Source organism: Misgurnus anguillicaudatus, chromosome 15 (assembly GCF_027580225.2).
Source record: "Misgurnus anguillicaudatus chromosome 15, ASM2758022v2, whole genome shotgun sequence".
In the NCBI taxonomy this organism is placed as follows: Eukaryota; Metazoa; Chordata; class Actinopteri; order Cypriniformes; family Cobitidae; genus Misgurnus; species Misgurnus anguillicaudatus.
The window spans coordinates 32,732,600-32,749,408 of record NC_073351.2 but is presented as its reverse complement, the minus strand read 5'-3'; the positions used below and the strand labels follow the sequence as shown (position 1 = coordinate 32,749,408).

The 16,809-nt window shown below is 36.9% G+C and overlaps 1 protein-coding gene across 4 annotated transcripts in view; it reads right to left on the bottom strand.

Moving 5' to 3' along the window:
* LOC129418593 (protein unc-13 homolog C) overlaps positions 1 to 16,809 on the bottom strand; it is a 237,743-nt gene that overhangs the window by 114,386 nt on the left and 106,548 nt on the right. For all 4 annotated transcript variants that reach the window (XM_073853802.1, XM_073853801.1, XM_073853803.1 and 1 more), the window contains 4 exons: positions 14,974 to 15,089; positions 14,602 to 14,765; positions 1,326 to 1,479; positions 1,054 to 1,122 (listed from right to left, as the gene is read on the bottom strand). In XM_073853802.1, coding sequence (XP_073709903.1) covers positions 1,054 to 1,122; positions 1,326 to 1,479; positions 14,602 to 14,765; positions 14,974 to 15,089 — 503 coding nt within the window. The remainder of the gene's footprint in view (positions 1 to 1,053; positions 1,123 to 1,325; positions 1,480 to 14,601; positions 14,766 to 14,973; positions 15,090 to 16,809) is intronic.

The following is a 16,809-nucleotide window of genomic DNA, read 5'->3' as shown; positions in this document are numbered from 1 at the left end:
TAATAATTTACTTAACAGTAATCAATCGTTTTTAAAGTATTCAAGTATTACTGATAAAGTGAAACAAAAAATAATTAATAATTTTTACTTTGCACACAGTTTTGATTGGAACACACTGAAATACATCACTTCCGGTCGCCGTGTCACATGCGGTGAAGCCGCATAAGTTTATTTTCTTTAACGCATCCAAAGCTCGAATTGCACCCACAGATGGTTGGCAGCCCCTTTCTGACTCACTTTCCGTCGTTTCGGCTGTCATTTGTCATGTACAGTGGAAAGGTAAAAGTAACCACGCTGAATTTAAATCAGACTATAGTCGTTTCTCAATCCGAAGGCTGCAGCCTCCGGAGGTCGCATTTCCAGGCTGCATACGTCATTGAGTCTTATTTCAGAATTTTAACAATTATAAAGTTGACTATTATTCTTAGTTAAGATAAAAATGATTGGCGGGCCACACTTTTTATTTGGCAAATATGTTTCAATTTTACATTTACTATTTTTCGCAGAAGTCAAAAACCACCTCAAGGCAGCGAAAAAACTTTTTTTTGCGAATAAAGGGATTTTTATTAGAAATCTGGCGTTTCCATCACTCGTTTCTTAGGCGATACTTCAAAATGTGCATAAACTCGGGATGATGAAAACCCAGCTTATGAGAGAATGCTGGAAGTCATGGAGTAAAACATGCACAAACAGCCCCATAGAAGACAGATATCACTGTATATATTTCCCTTATGTGTATTTAAAGAGACAATGCAATTATTTGGTAAGTACAGCAACAAAATTCAAGCATAATCTTTCAAATTTTCAGTCACACATATTGTTGCTATCTAAAGTTAATGCACATCGGCTTGCGTTCTGTGAAGAGATCGTAAATGGCATTGTAAATGATGGTGGGATCACTAAAAGTGATGGAGAGGTTTAATTATCTCCATAGCAATGAATAAAAGATACGAGATTTCCTTTCAATCACAGTAGAAGTGACTGAAACAGAAGATCCATCTGTAGGACCTGACGTCTCAAGATCTTCTGTCTGCAAATGTTACTTTTACTCACCCGATATTTGGAGAGGTCAATCCTTAGAGAATTATGAAGCTGATCCAGGAGTTTCACAAACTTCTCCCTCTGCATAACAACAAAAGACATAAAAACAAAACTGTTTACTGACTACAGTCAGTATACTTAAATAACATTCATTATTTATTTATTCATCTGCTTTTTTATCTGGACATTTATTACTTCATTAAAATAAAAAATCCATATAGCATATATATATAATTTATGCAAAAATCCATCTGTCCATCCTAGAGTAGACGATTGCGACTCACTCCGAAGTTGGATGCGGCGAATCGGTCCGTGGCGGAGATGTTGGTGGTTGCAGTGGTGGTGTGAGCGAAGTAGGCGTTGATGTTGGCAAGCAGGTTACTCATCACGGCGGGGACCCCGGGACACATGTACTTAGAGGATAGGCATGAGAAATGACTGAAAATGAGAAATGAAGAGAGAAACAGATTTAGATTGAGTCATAAAACTTGTTTAGTACTCATAACAATATTTGATTTCCCACGTGCACCAAACTCAAAATAAAGAAGAGGTATGTTGAGTCGCCTTTCTAGATGATTTATAAACTGAAAATAAATTGGATAGATTTTACCACCATCATATACAGATATTAAAATAAATGATGCAAGATGTAAATAAACTTTGTGTCGGAATGAGCAAGGAACAAAATGTGGATTCTGCTTTTGTGTTGAGCTGGAGGGCAGTAAGGTTAAAGAAGATTCATTAAAGGAAGATATAGGAGGAAAGAAAGAGAAGAGGGATGAAGCAAATCACTAAAAATAGAAGCAGACCTGCAGGGTTGAAACTCAAAGCTACGCGCGCACACACACACAGAGCAACTCACAAGTGTTACATACACACATATAATTCAGTGCTTTCTGTTGTTGAATGCATCACATGAAAGAAGAGTTAACATAAACACATTTCATTTTTATATACCTTAATATACATAATCACATACAATGTAAATAATTAATGATGGCCACAGATGCGCAGCAAACAGCATTTGTCTTTAAATGAAAATTGAATGAAAATGAAAAGAAATTACTGTCAAACCACTCACATGTCATAGCAGACAGAATAATCAGAAGAAATCCTTGACACAGTCTCACATAAACAACGGTTTAGTTTTTCTCCTCTGCACATATCTTACCACACAACAACCCTACAATAAAAAAATCATCCTCTCCTTTATTTTTAATCCCTTTTAACCTCTCGACGCGCACTAATTTATGGGCGGGATGATGTCAGTTTTTTTTAACGCTGCTAACAATATCTATATAGCCTACTGTCTACAGACATTAATAATATTAACATTACTATATATCGTTTCAAAGGTCTACGGCAGTGGTTTTCAAACTGGGGGCCGGGGCCCCCAGGGGGGCCGCGAGATGGTGCCAGGGGGGCCGCAGTTTTATGACATTTTATGAAATACGTTAATTTATCATGAATTTTGTGTAATTAAACCTAAAAAAATAAGGCTACTAACCAAAAGCACTACTTTTTTGTAGAATTAATTTTTTTTTAATTAATATGTTGAGTTTTAGAACAGTTTTTTGTCACAAATTTTCTTTGGGGGGCCCTGAAGGAATGCACCGTACACAAGGGGGGCCGGATGCTGAAAAAGTTTGGGAACCACTGGTCTACGGGATTAGCATCAGTGTATGGTCTCTGTTTTGAAATGTAGTATTTTGTGAAAGAAGTCCGGTTGACAACATGCAAAATATAAACGGGACTTCTTACCTTTGTGTTGATATAACGATCGCGAATCGAATCCAGTCTGTTTCAAATGTGTGAATAACCCATAAAAACTCTCCAATAAAATACATCCAATGACCATTTTTGTCCACAAATGCATATAATCCATGAAATATAGATATATAGTCGGTTGTTTACAGCAGATTTCGCATGCACGTCTTGTAATAGAATCTAATATACAATCTGACGACTATTAATATCATTAACAAATAATGATAGACAGAACATGTAGCCAATTAATGATAATGAATCCAACGATCTTTGTGTGATGTTTTTATTGCCTGGTGTGTAAACTGCATTTTATATGCTAACATAAGGATAAATAATAATAAGAACGAACGTGTATGAATGTAAACAAAATACTTTTATTTTGGGGGCTGACTGGCACTTAGAAAAGTCACTAGTCTTACAAAAACCAAATTTTGGGGCTGAAACGTGAAACAAAACTTCTTTAGACTTGTGGCTCGGGGATCATTGCATTTCTAGGTTTCACACACATATTTATCATTAAGTTTTTTAATAATAAAAAAGTACTTCAGCCTCTCTAACTTTTTTAATTTTTAACTTAAAATAATTTTGAAACCCGGAAAATAAAGTTCAAAGTGTCCATATATGCGTATACTCTAAATGGTTTAGTAAAAACAACCCTTTTAGTGAAAGTAGGTCTTTTCATGGTTTGGGTCAGATTGGGGGTGCTTTTCAACAGGTTAAACCAAAGCAGTCTCATTAGAAATGCTATTTTGATTCTTTTGTTAATGTGATGTCACACAAACAAAGCCCCGCCCATAGCAACTGACTGCCTGGTTCATTTTACCCAAAAAAATGTATCTGTTAATACATTATAGTGTGAATGCGACTTAAATTACTATTGTCTCAGACTGTATCCACAGGAATCACATATATTATTAACCAAGAGCGCTTATTGTCTGTTGGTAAGTGAGTTCGGAGCAGTAACTCCCACCCAAATAGGGGCAATTTTGGACATTGGCTACAATAAATGATATGTGGGGTATTTGGATTTAAAACTTCACAGACACATTCTAGGCACACTTGAGACTTATATTACATCTTGTAAAAATATGTATACTTTAACATAAATCTGCATATATTTGCAGGTTTTGGGTTTTTCTGGAGGATAAACAGCCTTATGGGGCGTACACACCAAACGCAAAGCGTCTGTTCACTAAATATGACTTGCTGGCTAAACGTTGGATCAGGAAAATGTTCAGCTCGAGTTTAATTTTATAACGCGTTTGAGGCGAGTGGCAATCACTTGGCCCAATTCACGCCATTCACATCGCCCGCACAAATTTGAGTTTATTCACGTCTCGGCATTGACTTTGTATGTAATCTACTCGTGCAAATCGTTGAATTCAAGTTTTAATGCGTACACTAAAACCACACCCACCTCACTAAATCTTACCCACTGACAAAAACTACCGGGTAAAAGTGACTGAATGTGAGTTAGTATAGGATATCAGTTTGGGATGTTACATTTAATTTCCATTAAATAACCTTCACAAACTTACATTCCTCCAAAAGACAATTTAGACAATAACTCACAAAAATTCAAGCTGGGGAGAACCACCAGCATTTTACCATAGTAAATCTGGACAGATGAAGTTATGTGATCTATAGATCGGTGACTGCAAACATTGACTCAAATCTCATTAGTTTTGATAGCGTGACCCCTATCACCCATAAATGGGTGACACACAGGGGGAATGAAGTTTTATGATGCCTGTATTTCCATCTCTTTTCTAACAGAATTAAAAGACGGTTAATCCAATAAAATACAGAATAAATAATATTTATTGGAAGGTGTTGTCATCCGGTTGTGGGTAACAGCTTGCTTTTCTTCCACCATTTGATCTTTCCTCATTTTTAAAATCCTTTCCTTGCCGCTTCAACGGTCCGTTGAGCTGCAGTGTAAATCAGGAAAATAAAACCTGACTCAATGTATTGACTTGTCTTTTCACTCGCCTGTCCTCTTTAACCTCCATGCACCTCTCTCTCTGCAATAGCACTCGAGATCCAGGTGATATTTTCAGGATTTGTGGTTCGTTAGGGTCGGTACATGTGAATCAGGTCTTTTTCAGAACAGCAGGGATGGTTTGTATGACAATATGTATGGTCAAACGTGTGAATGATACAGGTATAATCTATACACTACAGTATATATGATTATTGGGAAGGACTGCTTTATTTAGTTAAACCTACCACATAATTAAAATCATGTAGTAATGTGTATATACAGTATTTATAGCTTTATATGTACAGCTACAAGACTTGGCTCATACAATTTGATTTTTGAGACAAAGTGTGCATTAGTTTTACTGTTTTAAAGCATTACTCCATTTTCTTAAAAGATAATCCAGATAAATTACTCACCCCCATGTCATCCAAGGTGTTGATGACTGTCTTTGTTCGGTCGAGAAGAAATTACGTTTTTTTAAGAAAAACATTCCAGGATTTTTCTTAATTTAATAGACTTTATTGGACCCCAGTTCAGTTTAAAATTGCAGTTTTAATGTGAAATTACGCCCCAGTGTTTACAAGTGTGGAGACAGAGGACCGTTCAAACGTTGTTGTATGTTGAATGATACTAATTAATGTCTTTGTGTCATTTTATTGTTTAAAATGGTCCGCAAGTGTGCATTTCCCATATGTAACGCGTGACCTTTCCACATGATTACGCAATTACGTGAGGTTGCGCTGGCTCATCACACGGCTGGTGCAAGACAAGAAACTGCATTTAAACTGTAAACTGTTGGGGTCCAATAAAGTCTATTAAAATGAGAAATATCCTGGAATGTTTTTCTCAAAAAACTTAATTTTTTTCTCGACTGAACAAAGAAAGACATAACTAACTTTGATGACATGGGGGTAAGTAAATTATTAGGATTTTTTTTAAGAAAGTGGAGTAATTCTTTAAGTAACTCAAGCGTTACAAAATAAGAAGCTGTGTTTGAAATTGTATCTTTTACAAATAAAAATACTTTTTAAGTTTATCTTTCATTTCTCAAGAAATGTTTAATAGCCAGCATTGCCACATGGCTATTTAATTAATATATATAAACTATACATTTCCAACAAATAAACCATATTGTGATATAAACTGGAACATTTTATGAATGTTCTGTAAGGCCTGAGAACAACATACAGCTTATGACCGAAGACCTCAGCGTGAAATCATTAAATCACCCTCAGCAATAAAAATGCTAAATGTAAGAAAATATGGCCTGCATCTCTAATAACATCAGGGATGGATCACATGACTTGTTTATAAGAGGGTCGAAAAAAGGTCATCACCCCTTCAGTTAGAAAAGCTTCTGAAAAATTCAGTATGCATTCTGGGTAACGCTACGTGTACACCACCAGCAATGGCAAAGCGACACAATATCTTAATTTTATTTTAAAGGAAGTTGGGGTCTTACGGCAACACGAAAGTAGACAGTAGTGGGGTTTTCATCCAAACGTGAAGTGAATTCACAAAAAAAATAAAAACAAACAAATGGGAATTAGGATTTCTTCGAGCGAATAATGGTAATATTGGTAATTAACAGTAAATGAAACAAGGCACGCTTAGAAAATGTAGACAGGACTGCATTTATTTACGATTGGGCAAGTCATAAATTTACTAGCAGTGCAGCTTGTAATTGCCAAACTGAATGCTTTGCACAGAAGAAATGCAAACTTTTTGATACAAGGGCATTACCACAACGTCGAGCCCCATATTTGGTAAAAACAACAACAGCGGAAAGAGCTAGACGGTCAATACCGGGCGTTTAATGTTTGCTACATGAAAATTTATTCAGCAAATGTGTTTCCATCTCCCATTATTCGCATTAACTCTTTATCGCAAGTCAAAAACCACCTCAAGCGAAAATAAAAACTTATTTGCAAATTAAAGGATTTTTATTCGAAATTTGTCGTTTGCTGATGCCGAGGTCCGATGTCACACGGCTTTAACGCTATTGACATTAATTTTTTTGGCAAACAAACACACATGTAACACTATGGTAATATATTGCAAAAACTACCGACATCATGTTGACCTATTGTTCGATAAGTCGATATAGTCATTATCATGACCAGCTTACATATATGCATCAAACACAAACATGCATAAAATAAAAACATGCACTCTATATGGCGACGTATGTTAAAAACACATGCAGCACACATGCATTGCAGATGGATAAGTAACCCAAATGTAATATCCTAAAGCAAAAATACTGACTTTAAATGTCAGATTGTTTAAACAGGTCTCTCTGGGTCAGTTTGAAAGGTTCGATTGTGCTTACAATGTACAGAATGGTGTAAAAAAAACTCAAAACCAAATACATTTCTTATTTAGTGCATTTGTATGAAAATACACCGTAAACACACAGCTTTTTTATGTATTACAATGGCATAATTGGCGCTGTCAGCGTGCAGATTTACTGTACAGAGCTCTGCTGTCTATCTGCAGTCTGTCTGTGTTCACAGGCAGCAGGTCATGAATTTACAATTCATTTTCTATGAGAGGCGAGCAGCGTTCTTACACAGGGGATTGTGGGATTGACAGGAGACCCACAATACTGATATGAAAATGACAAATTTGGGGAATTCTGAAGTTCTGAAAGCAAATGAGAGGCGGAGGATGGCGGGTCGCAGTCAATCATTATGATAAAAAAGTTGTAACGTTTGTCATTATTGACGAGCTTATAAAAACAGCACAAAGTGAATCATTACAAAAGCATTACAAAGAGACAATGCTGTATAGAGGATGAAACTATTACAATTAAGGCCACATTTACATTGCATGTTTGAAGTAACTTTTTTCCCAAATGTGGCACAGATCGGATATGAACCACAAATGCATATGCAGGAAAAAAGCGCATACAGTAGATTCCAATATTCTCTAATTGGTTACAGGCCTCATTCATATGTTGAAATAAATCAGATATGAATCGGATACTGTAAATGCATTCGCGTCCACAATGTAGATGGACAGATCAGATATTCCCATCACAAGACGTGTTGTGCATCACTGAAAACGTGACAATGGCAAATAACGTCAACTCAGGTGGACACCACCCGTGATCACATGACTCTTCTTAGCAGCGCAATGAAGGAAGACAGCTCCACTTATTTTTACTTATACAGAAATAAATCTTGTATAATCATTTTGTCTGTGTCCATTACTTATCACGACATTTTACTTCCTCTGTGGTTTAAACTGTTCCAAGTCAGTATGTCTATACCTTTAATTGTTTTGCCGAGTGTTTAGTGTAAATGCAAATATCGGATACGAGTCGCTTTTAACTCATTCACCGCCATTGACGAGTTATCTCGTCATTTATGAGTTCATATTTAACTAATAAATATGCCTTTCTGGACGAATTTCAAAGTGAAAGTGTAATACCACTAGATGGCGCCAAATCGAATTTATCAAAAACGGAAGTTAAAAAGATTTAATGATTTATTTTAACTGCCTTTATGTTTGATAGTCATTCTGAGTCTGATCTCTAACATAAATTCCTTTACAAAAACGCAATTTTTTAAGCTTTTTGCTCAAAATGTTGTATTTTTGAAGAGAAATATCCATATTTCAGTGGTTAAATTAAGTACAAAAAGTAAATATATAATGAAACGTTTTTTCCCCATTTTGTTTGTTTGTTTGTTACTTTATTGTTTGTTTGAAAGCAGAGGGTGTGTTCTTTAATTTGATATAATTTGTATGTTTATATAATTATAGAAGATAATTTTTCCTGCAAGGTATTTTGTGAAAATTTTGTTAAAATCACAAAAATGCAGGTGGGCAACTTTTCTCAAAAAGGCTGGCGGTGAATGAGTTAAAAGATGATGTAAGCGGGTCATCAAAAAAAAAAAAAGGATAGGGGCAACAATTCAGCTCCTCTATAGCTTAGTCGTAGAGCATCGTGCGCCCTAGTAGCCAAAAGGTCATGGGTTCGAACATACATACAGATTAAAATGTACTATTGTAATCCATTGCCAATGCAGTATGCATATTTTATATACAGTACTGTAAATACTTCAATAATTTGAAAAAAGTTTAGAAGTATACTTTCGTCTAATAGGAAATTAAACAAATATTTATAATTACTCAAAACAGTACTTACTTAAATCCTGTGCTAGTGTTGTGAAAGTAAATGTTTAGACAATACAGAATATTACAAAATAATAATGTTTTCATTTATTTATTTAGGGATTAATTTGTTAATGTATTGCTTTCAGAATTTCATTCCTCGATTTCTAATTTCCTTAATTTGAGAGGTTTCACCAGTGCTTCTGGAAATCCAATTTCTCTAAAAAACAAATCTCTATCGCTTGTTGGTTCTTGACCTAAAAATACAATTTCCGGGTCCCTTCATATGAGACTTCACACAATTTGTTCATATCACTGGAAAAAATACTTTGCCGCCTTAAATTTTTTTGTTGAGTCAACTCGGATTTACAAGTCATTTCAACTTACTATTATTTATCTTGCTTAGCGATGAGTTGTTATAACTTCAGGTGAGTTGTTATAACTTATAAAATTAAGTTGACTTTTCTCTCTGTTGACATGACTTCTGAGTTGATTTAACAAAAAATGTTAAGGCAGCAAAGTATTTTTTACAGTGTATATTTTTTTAAACTGCTGTGTACACTACATTCTCCAAGCTCAGAACGTTCAAGACAACAATACTTTAACAATTCATAAAAGATTCATCGCCCATCTGGGATTTTAGTATGGAGATGAAGGTTAGGATCATGATTTTTACACTGCACCGTGACTGTTTATTAGTACAGTTTGTTGTTTGCTTAAGGCACCCGAAAGTTGACGTCAGACTTAACAATCGGATTTACACCCTCACATGAGTCCTGCACATTCCTACCCATCATCTGCAAGACCCTTAAACCAACAAGCAAAAGCAACTGCAATCGGCACATTTAAAACAATATACAAAAAAATCGATTTAAGTTTCATTGCCCAGACTGCAGGACTCAGCACTGATAAATGATATTGTAGTGTCCTGTACTGCAATGTTATATAGCACTATACCTATAGAATTAGACAGAGATAGAGAGACAGAGAGAAAGGGAAAAAGAGAGAGACATAAACTCTGAATGTAATTACGAGGGTAAGAGCCCTCAGAACAGTGTGGCTACACATCAGGCTACACATAATTACCTTCTTCTAAACTGCAGAGACAGAAAGAGAGAGAGAGAGAGAAAGAGAGAGAGAGAGAAAGAGAGAAGGTGAGAGAGAGCGAGAGAGGGTCTTTCACTGAAGGCCACATTCATTCTGTTAAAACAATGTGATTTATAAAGCCATCACATAACCGTAAGTCATCATCAGTAGGGGCTCACAGAGACCAAACACAAAACAAGTCTTTCTGTTGAATCACAATAAGCGTCAGTGCGCAGCATCATCTTTCAGTGCATGAGAGTCAAACACAAGCGTTAAATACCAGCTCAAAACACTGATCTATGTAAATGGCTGGATCGCGCAGAGAACGCTAACATAACAGCGTGAGGCGAAGTCGGCGCAGAGTTTGGGCGGCCATCTTGGTATTCCCAACCGGCAGAGGGCATCATTGATTTACATTCAAAATCATGATAAATTCACTCGGTTTACAGCGTATTAGTCACACAACATAAAATTTTAGGATAGTGTATGTAAATTAATTGTTAATTCTGGTGTTATTTGCAATGTTTATGTTTTAATCGGGCAGGATAATGGATTTATAAAAAAAAAAACGTTAATGTGAGTGTGTCTGCTGCATTCTGTTAATGATACAGGTATAACGGTTTTTGACATTAAGCAACACCAACCCTGTATCACGAAATTACGTACCTATAGTCACATAATTTTGTGAGTGTTTTCCGTGACACTGACACGTTTTCCACCTTTTTGCGTCAACATGTCACGTATTTCTGTGAACGTGTCACTGTCACGTATTTGTTACTCAACTGTTTTGTCCTATTCTCAAACCATTGACGCTTCGGTTTAGGGTTAGATTTGGTGTTTGCATTAGAATATCACTTTAAGTATTGGTTTATACCTTTTTTTCTATGATTTATTTTTTATAATTTTTGATTTTTAAACCATTGTCGCCTGCCATTAGGGTTAAGGGGGTCACACACCGGCCGCACAGCTCAGCATTGCGCCGCGTCGAGTCACGTCAAGGACAACTCGGAGGTATTGTAAATTGGAAGTGCACATTAAATAGCACGACCTTTGTCAGATAGCGTCTGTGTTAATCGTTAATGATTTGGGACAAATATGATGTTATTTAATGTTAAACTATGTGAGTGGCGCTCTGTGGCGCGACAGGGATTCAAGCAACTTCCTGAGTCACAGCTGGGCGGCGCGGATAGGTGCCACCTGGCGGCGCCGGTGTGCGTATACTCATAGAAAGCAATGTGTTCGATTTTTTTAGAACGGCGCTGCGCGGAACTGAGCTGCGCGGCCGGTGTGCGATCCCCTTTAGAGTTTGTTTAGGTAAGGATGTCATTTTATGTAAATATAACCCTGATCTAACGCTCATTTTATGTAAATCTAATGCGTGACATTAGCCTCTTTCACACAGTAATTCTGGTAAATTACCATGAATTTACCAGAATGAATTTTTCCAGTAAATACAAAAATGTGCTGTTCACACATGCAGTGGCGTTCCGTTATTTTACCAGTAAGACATCATTCACACATCAGTATCGAAATACCGGTAAATTCGTTGAGAAAGCGGAAGTACCTGTAGCACGCGGCGAGCTCAGTGTTGTTTTTGTAAACAATCCACGTCGTTCATAACCACGGTCCGTATTTTGTTGTTTTCACGTCTGTGGTAAACAGTCGCGAAGTTGCTCATGACCAAACAACATTGAATAAGACGACGTCAAACCGAAAATGCGTTTTTAACAACAGTACTGTTTGCACTTTAGGTTTCACAGAGGGCGTGCTAAGGATGTTGGCAATTCGGCGGTAAGCTGTTTTAAACAACTTTGGTGAAGAAATGTGGACGTGAACTTTACGTGTGCTCAACTTTCAAGCAGCATGTGTGTGGAAACGTCAGTAAACACTGCGGGGGTAAACGCGTCATCTGTATTAAAACGCTATGATTGTCCCGAAGCTGTCAGCACGGTCTGACGTCGTCCGTTCTAAATGCCGGTAATCCTATAATTTTCGTTCACACACAGCGCTTACCGGTAAATTACTGGTAATCTTACAACCTGTCTTACTGGTAAATTGGGAGCACTGATTTACCAGGAAAGGTTCTGTTCACACATGACATGTTAACGGCAATTTACCAGTAAATTACCAGTAAAGACTGTTTGTGTGAAAGGGACTAGTGACACGTTCACAGAAATACGTGACATGTTCACGCAAAAAGGCGGAAAAACGTGTCAGTGTCACAGAAAACACTAAAAAAATTATGTGACTATAGGTACGTAATATCGTGATAATGGGTTGGCTACACGGTCAACGTTATTTCTCTGAATAAGTTTAGGTAACTTGTAAGTTTAGATAACATAATTGCAAAACCAGCAAATTATTGCATGCACATATGGTACAAAGCATGATTATTTATTTATCTGATTTCAGAATGAGCACGTTTGTCATTAAAACTAAATATGCTGCGGTCTGTCCGCTGATCTGATACTGTAATGAAGATGAATATATAGTAACTTACTGTTTTAAAAACAAAATGTACTTTCAGTAAATAACTATGTACATGCTTAGGACTTTTGCGTTGTATGATGTACAGGAAGGCTTCAGATATAAAAGCAGAGACTAGTAAAGTGATGTTTTATCATTAAAATCTGAAAACGTCCATTTATTTAATCGAATGTTTGGGCATACCAACATGGCGGCGTGGTGGCTTTACAATTTTGAAGTCATGTGCGAGTTCAACAGAATCCCAATTCAGCAGAAACGAGCATCAGCTTTGAGCCATCGATCAATGATTCAATGTTCAGCGTTGTTGAATCTGATCTTATCGCAGGTAAGACACTGCAGGTGTGATATTTCAGCACAAAGCTGAAGGTTGTTTGTACTGATGTCTGATCTAAACAGTAAGAGCGTCGTATCTCAGCACATATTGCTCAGTGAATGTCACAATGTAATGCAGCTTGGCAAAAACGCTGCTGTCGGGGTCTATGAGCGCCATTGCAGTCGGTGCTCTTCTTATATTATTTCACAGGGGGCGAAACGGCATAAAACGAGCCGTTAAATTCTCTAAAGTCCGAGGGTGAGAGAGGATGGAAAATGGTCACGAAACACTAAAATATGATTGTTTTAAAGGATTCTGTGATCATTTACTGACCCTCACGTTTTTCTAATCTTGTTAACCTGGACCTCACGCCTTCTATATCAGTGTAGCTTAAAGATTTAATCTATTTTCTAAAACTTCAAGTATAACATCATAGGCAAGGGGGGAAACTTTTTTGATAAATGGCAGCAATTATCACCTACTTTAATGATATAAAAGTACTGAAGGTGGATGGAGGGGAGGAATAAATTGTTATTATTAATGTATTTCCTGTACTACTTGGGGAGTTGTATTAATGTATATATACATAATTGTGTTTTTTTTTGGGGGGGGGGGGTGTATGTATCTTTTTCTCCTTTTTTATTTATTATTTTTGTTATCTAATGTTGAATTTTCTCAGATTTTCTCTTGTTTTAGGTGGGGGGTTACGGGGTTGGGTAAGATGTGAATGTTAAATTATAAAAATGCAACTTTGCAATAAAAAATGTTTGAAATAAATGTATTTGTTCTGCTGAAGATTTAAAAAAATGTTAATAACCAAACAGATCTGGGGCACCATTCACTTGCATAGTATTTTTTTGGTAACACTAAATGTATTAACTAACATGAACAACCCATGAGCAATACATTTGTTACAGTATTTATTCATCTTTGTTAATGTTAGTTAATAGAAATAAAGCTTTTAATTGCTTGTAATTTTTTTTATTAATATTTACAGAGAGGGTAACACTTTATTTTACTGTGTATTTGTTACACATGCTACATGTAATTATTATAGTAATAACAGTTAATTATGCATAGTTACATGCAACTAACCCTAAACCAAACCCTAACCCCAATTCTATAGTAAGTACATGTTGTAAATGATTATTACTTAGTACTTAAATGTATAATTACACTGTAACAGTGATGCCGTAAAATAAAGTGTGACCACAGAGATTAATAAATGCTGTATAAGTGCAGTTCATTATTAGTTCATGTTAACTAAGGTAGTTAACTAATGAACCTTGTTGTAAAGTGTAACCATTATTTTTTTTCTACAATGGAAGTCAATGGTGCCCCAGATCTTTTGGTTACAAACATTTTAGAAAAGATTTTCATTAGCAAAACAAAAAATTAAGAAAGTTCGGAAGAACTTAAGGGTAAGTAAATAATGACAAACTTTTAATTTTTTTGGTATTTTTAAGCACAAAAGCATGACCTAAATTAGTAAAAAAATATATATTTATTTAAAAATGTCATCAATCTCAGTTATTTGCATAAATTAATAGCGCAGTGTTTCCCAATCCTGGTCCTCGAGGCCCCCCTGCCAGAAAGTTTTAGATGTCTCCTTATTTAAAACACCTGATTCAACTTATCAGCCTCTTTCCAAAATGGTAAACATGTCTCCCTCACAAGCTGATGAGTTAAATCATGCGTGTCAAATAAGGAGACATCCAAAACTTTCTGAGAGGGGGGCCTCGAAGACCAGGATTGGGAAGCACTGTAATAGCATAACATCTTGCATGTTTGATGTTTTACTCACGTCATGGCCTGGTAAATAGACTCCACGCCAAAACGCATGGCGAACTCATCCACAATCTCCTGCGACACGTCGTCAAAGTAAACCTTCCAGGCATCATCACCTTTAACCTGTGGGATCTTCACAACTCCACCGTTTTTCACCTCCGTCAGGAAGTGGAAGAGATTCTGGAAAGATCACAGAAACACAAACCTCAAGAAGAGCCGCTGTGAGGTCTTCTGCTATCACTTTTAAAGCTATAAACAGAAACAAGACTTTAAAGGTTATCCTTTTCTTATTTCTTATTCGATTTTGAAATTTAAGAAATGTGACATATAGACATGACAGGTTTCATTAGATTCACCGAACCACACAGAGTGCTGATGTCACACAAACCTCGTGTAAACATGTGTACTGGCCGTGAGGAGGAGCTACTTTCTCTTCTCCCTTCATCTCCACACTGATCTTCAGCCTGATCGCCCCAGACACCATCGACTTATCTGTCCGCTTCTCTGCACAGGAGACAAGAGTGACAGAGATGAGCCGAACAAGTGTGTGATGAAATACATTAGTGTGTGTATGTGTGTAGATGCTAGAAAAGACAAAGAGAAATGAAAAGGAGATGTTGAACAGGGTGTCTCTCCTATCTGACCCTAATACAGCTGATCTCAGTACACCGACCTGCAGCCAGACACAGACAAAACCTCATCAACTCGCAGCTACATTCCATTACAAATCTGACCTGAGGTCAGAGCGCAGATATAAGCTGGCCATGTCAAAATGTCTTTTTTACTCCTTTGAATCGCAAAAATACTGTACCTCATGCCTTCAATCTCAACATGAAACAATACCCGCAGCCCATTTTACTTTTACTTTTTGTGCAGTTGGTGCCATTAACTTGATCTAAGTTGCATTAACCAGTGTTCAATTATTGCATTTTATATAAGCAGGACTAACTAAAACCCTTTTTACACAGACATTCCGGAAAACACACGGAAAATGCATCCTGGATTTTTCTGGGATCGTTTGATTTTTTGGTCATTCATACTGCCAATGATTTGCCGGCATCTGCAAGGTCCCGGAAAGGCATGTTTAAAGCCTTGAACTTTCTTGTATGCAGCGCTGAAGTTTGTATATTTTTTATTATTTCTCTCTCCAAAAACCACTCGCATGCATTTTTGTTTATGATAAGATTATAAAGGAGCGCGTGACGCGCCGTTCTATGCTGTTGAATGATCTCAGCTTCAGAGTGGATATATGACGAGCTCCCTGATCTCTGCTTTAATACAGTTTTCAGACATTTCTCATCATGATTGTTAATATGCATATAAAACCCCCGTTTTAAGGAGCTGAACGATATATCATGTTGGGATGACGGGCAGGCATTTTTGTTTATTATAAGGTCAAATAAGCATGTGACGCGATATTTTATGCTGCTGAATGATCTCCGCTTCAGTGCAGTAAGTGACGAGCTAACTTACCTGATATCTACGTCAGTCCAGTTTGCTGACATTTTTCGTCGTGAATGTTGTAAATCCCTCATTTTAAAGAGTTGAACCAACTTCATGTTGTCATGACACACGCGTCCTCACTACGGCACGTGCATCATTGTTTATGCGTCTCATTTATCCTTTCCTGATACCTGCTTCAATCTAGTTTGCGACATTTCTCGTTGTGAATGTTGATATACATTATAACTTTTGTTGTGATGACGCGCGCATCCTCCTTACGACACATCTATTACGGCATTGTTTCGGCTTCTTGTTCACACATAGGGTTTTCCGGGTATCTTACTAGGTCCTCTTTTCGGCAACGATCTCAGAAGATTTACGGGACGTGTTTGCGTTCACACAGAAGCTTGACTGGCCATTTCACGGGTATTTTATGGGGTTTAACTAAAAAGTTAACCTGTGTGATTTAGGTGACAGCAGTCTATAAAAAAAGACATTTCAGAGCCTTTCTTTAGAATAATGTGCAGTAATAAATTGGTCACACATAAACCCCATTCACACAGACCTTTGGTCCCAGAAAATACCCGTAAAATTGCCAGACAAGCGTCTGTGTGAACACAAACTCGTCCCGTTAATCTTCTGGGATCGTTGCCGGAAAGAGGACCTAGTCAGATACACGGATAACCGTCTGTGTGAACAAGAAGCCGAAAGAATGTCGTAATGGGCGTGTGGTAGTGAGGACACGCGCGTCATCACAACAAAAGTTATGGTTCAGCTCTTT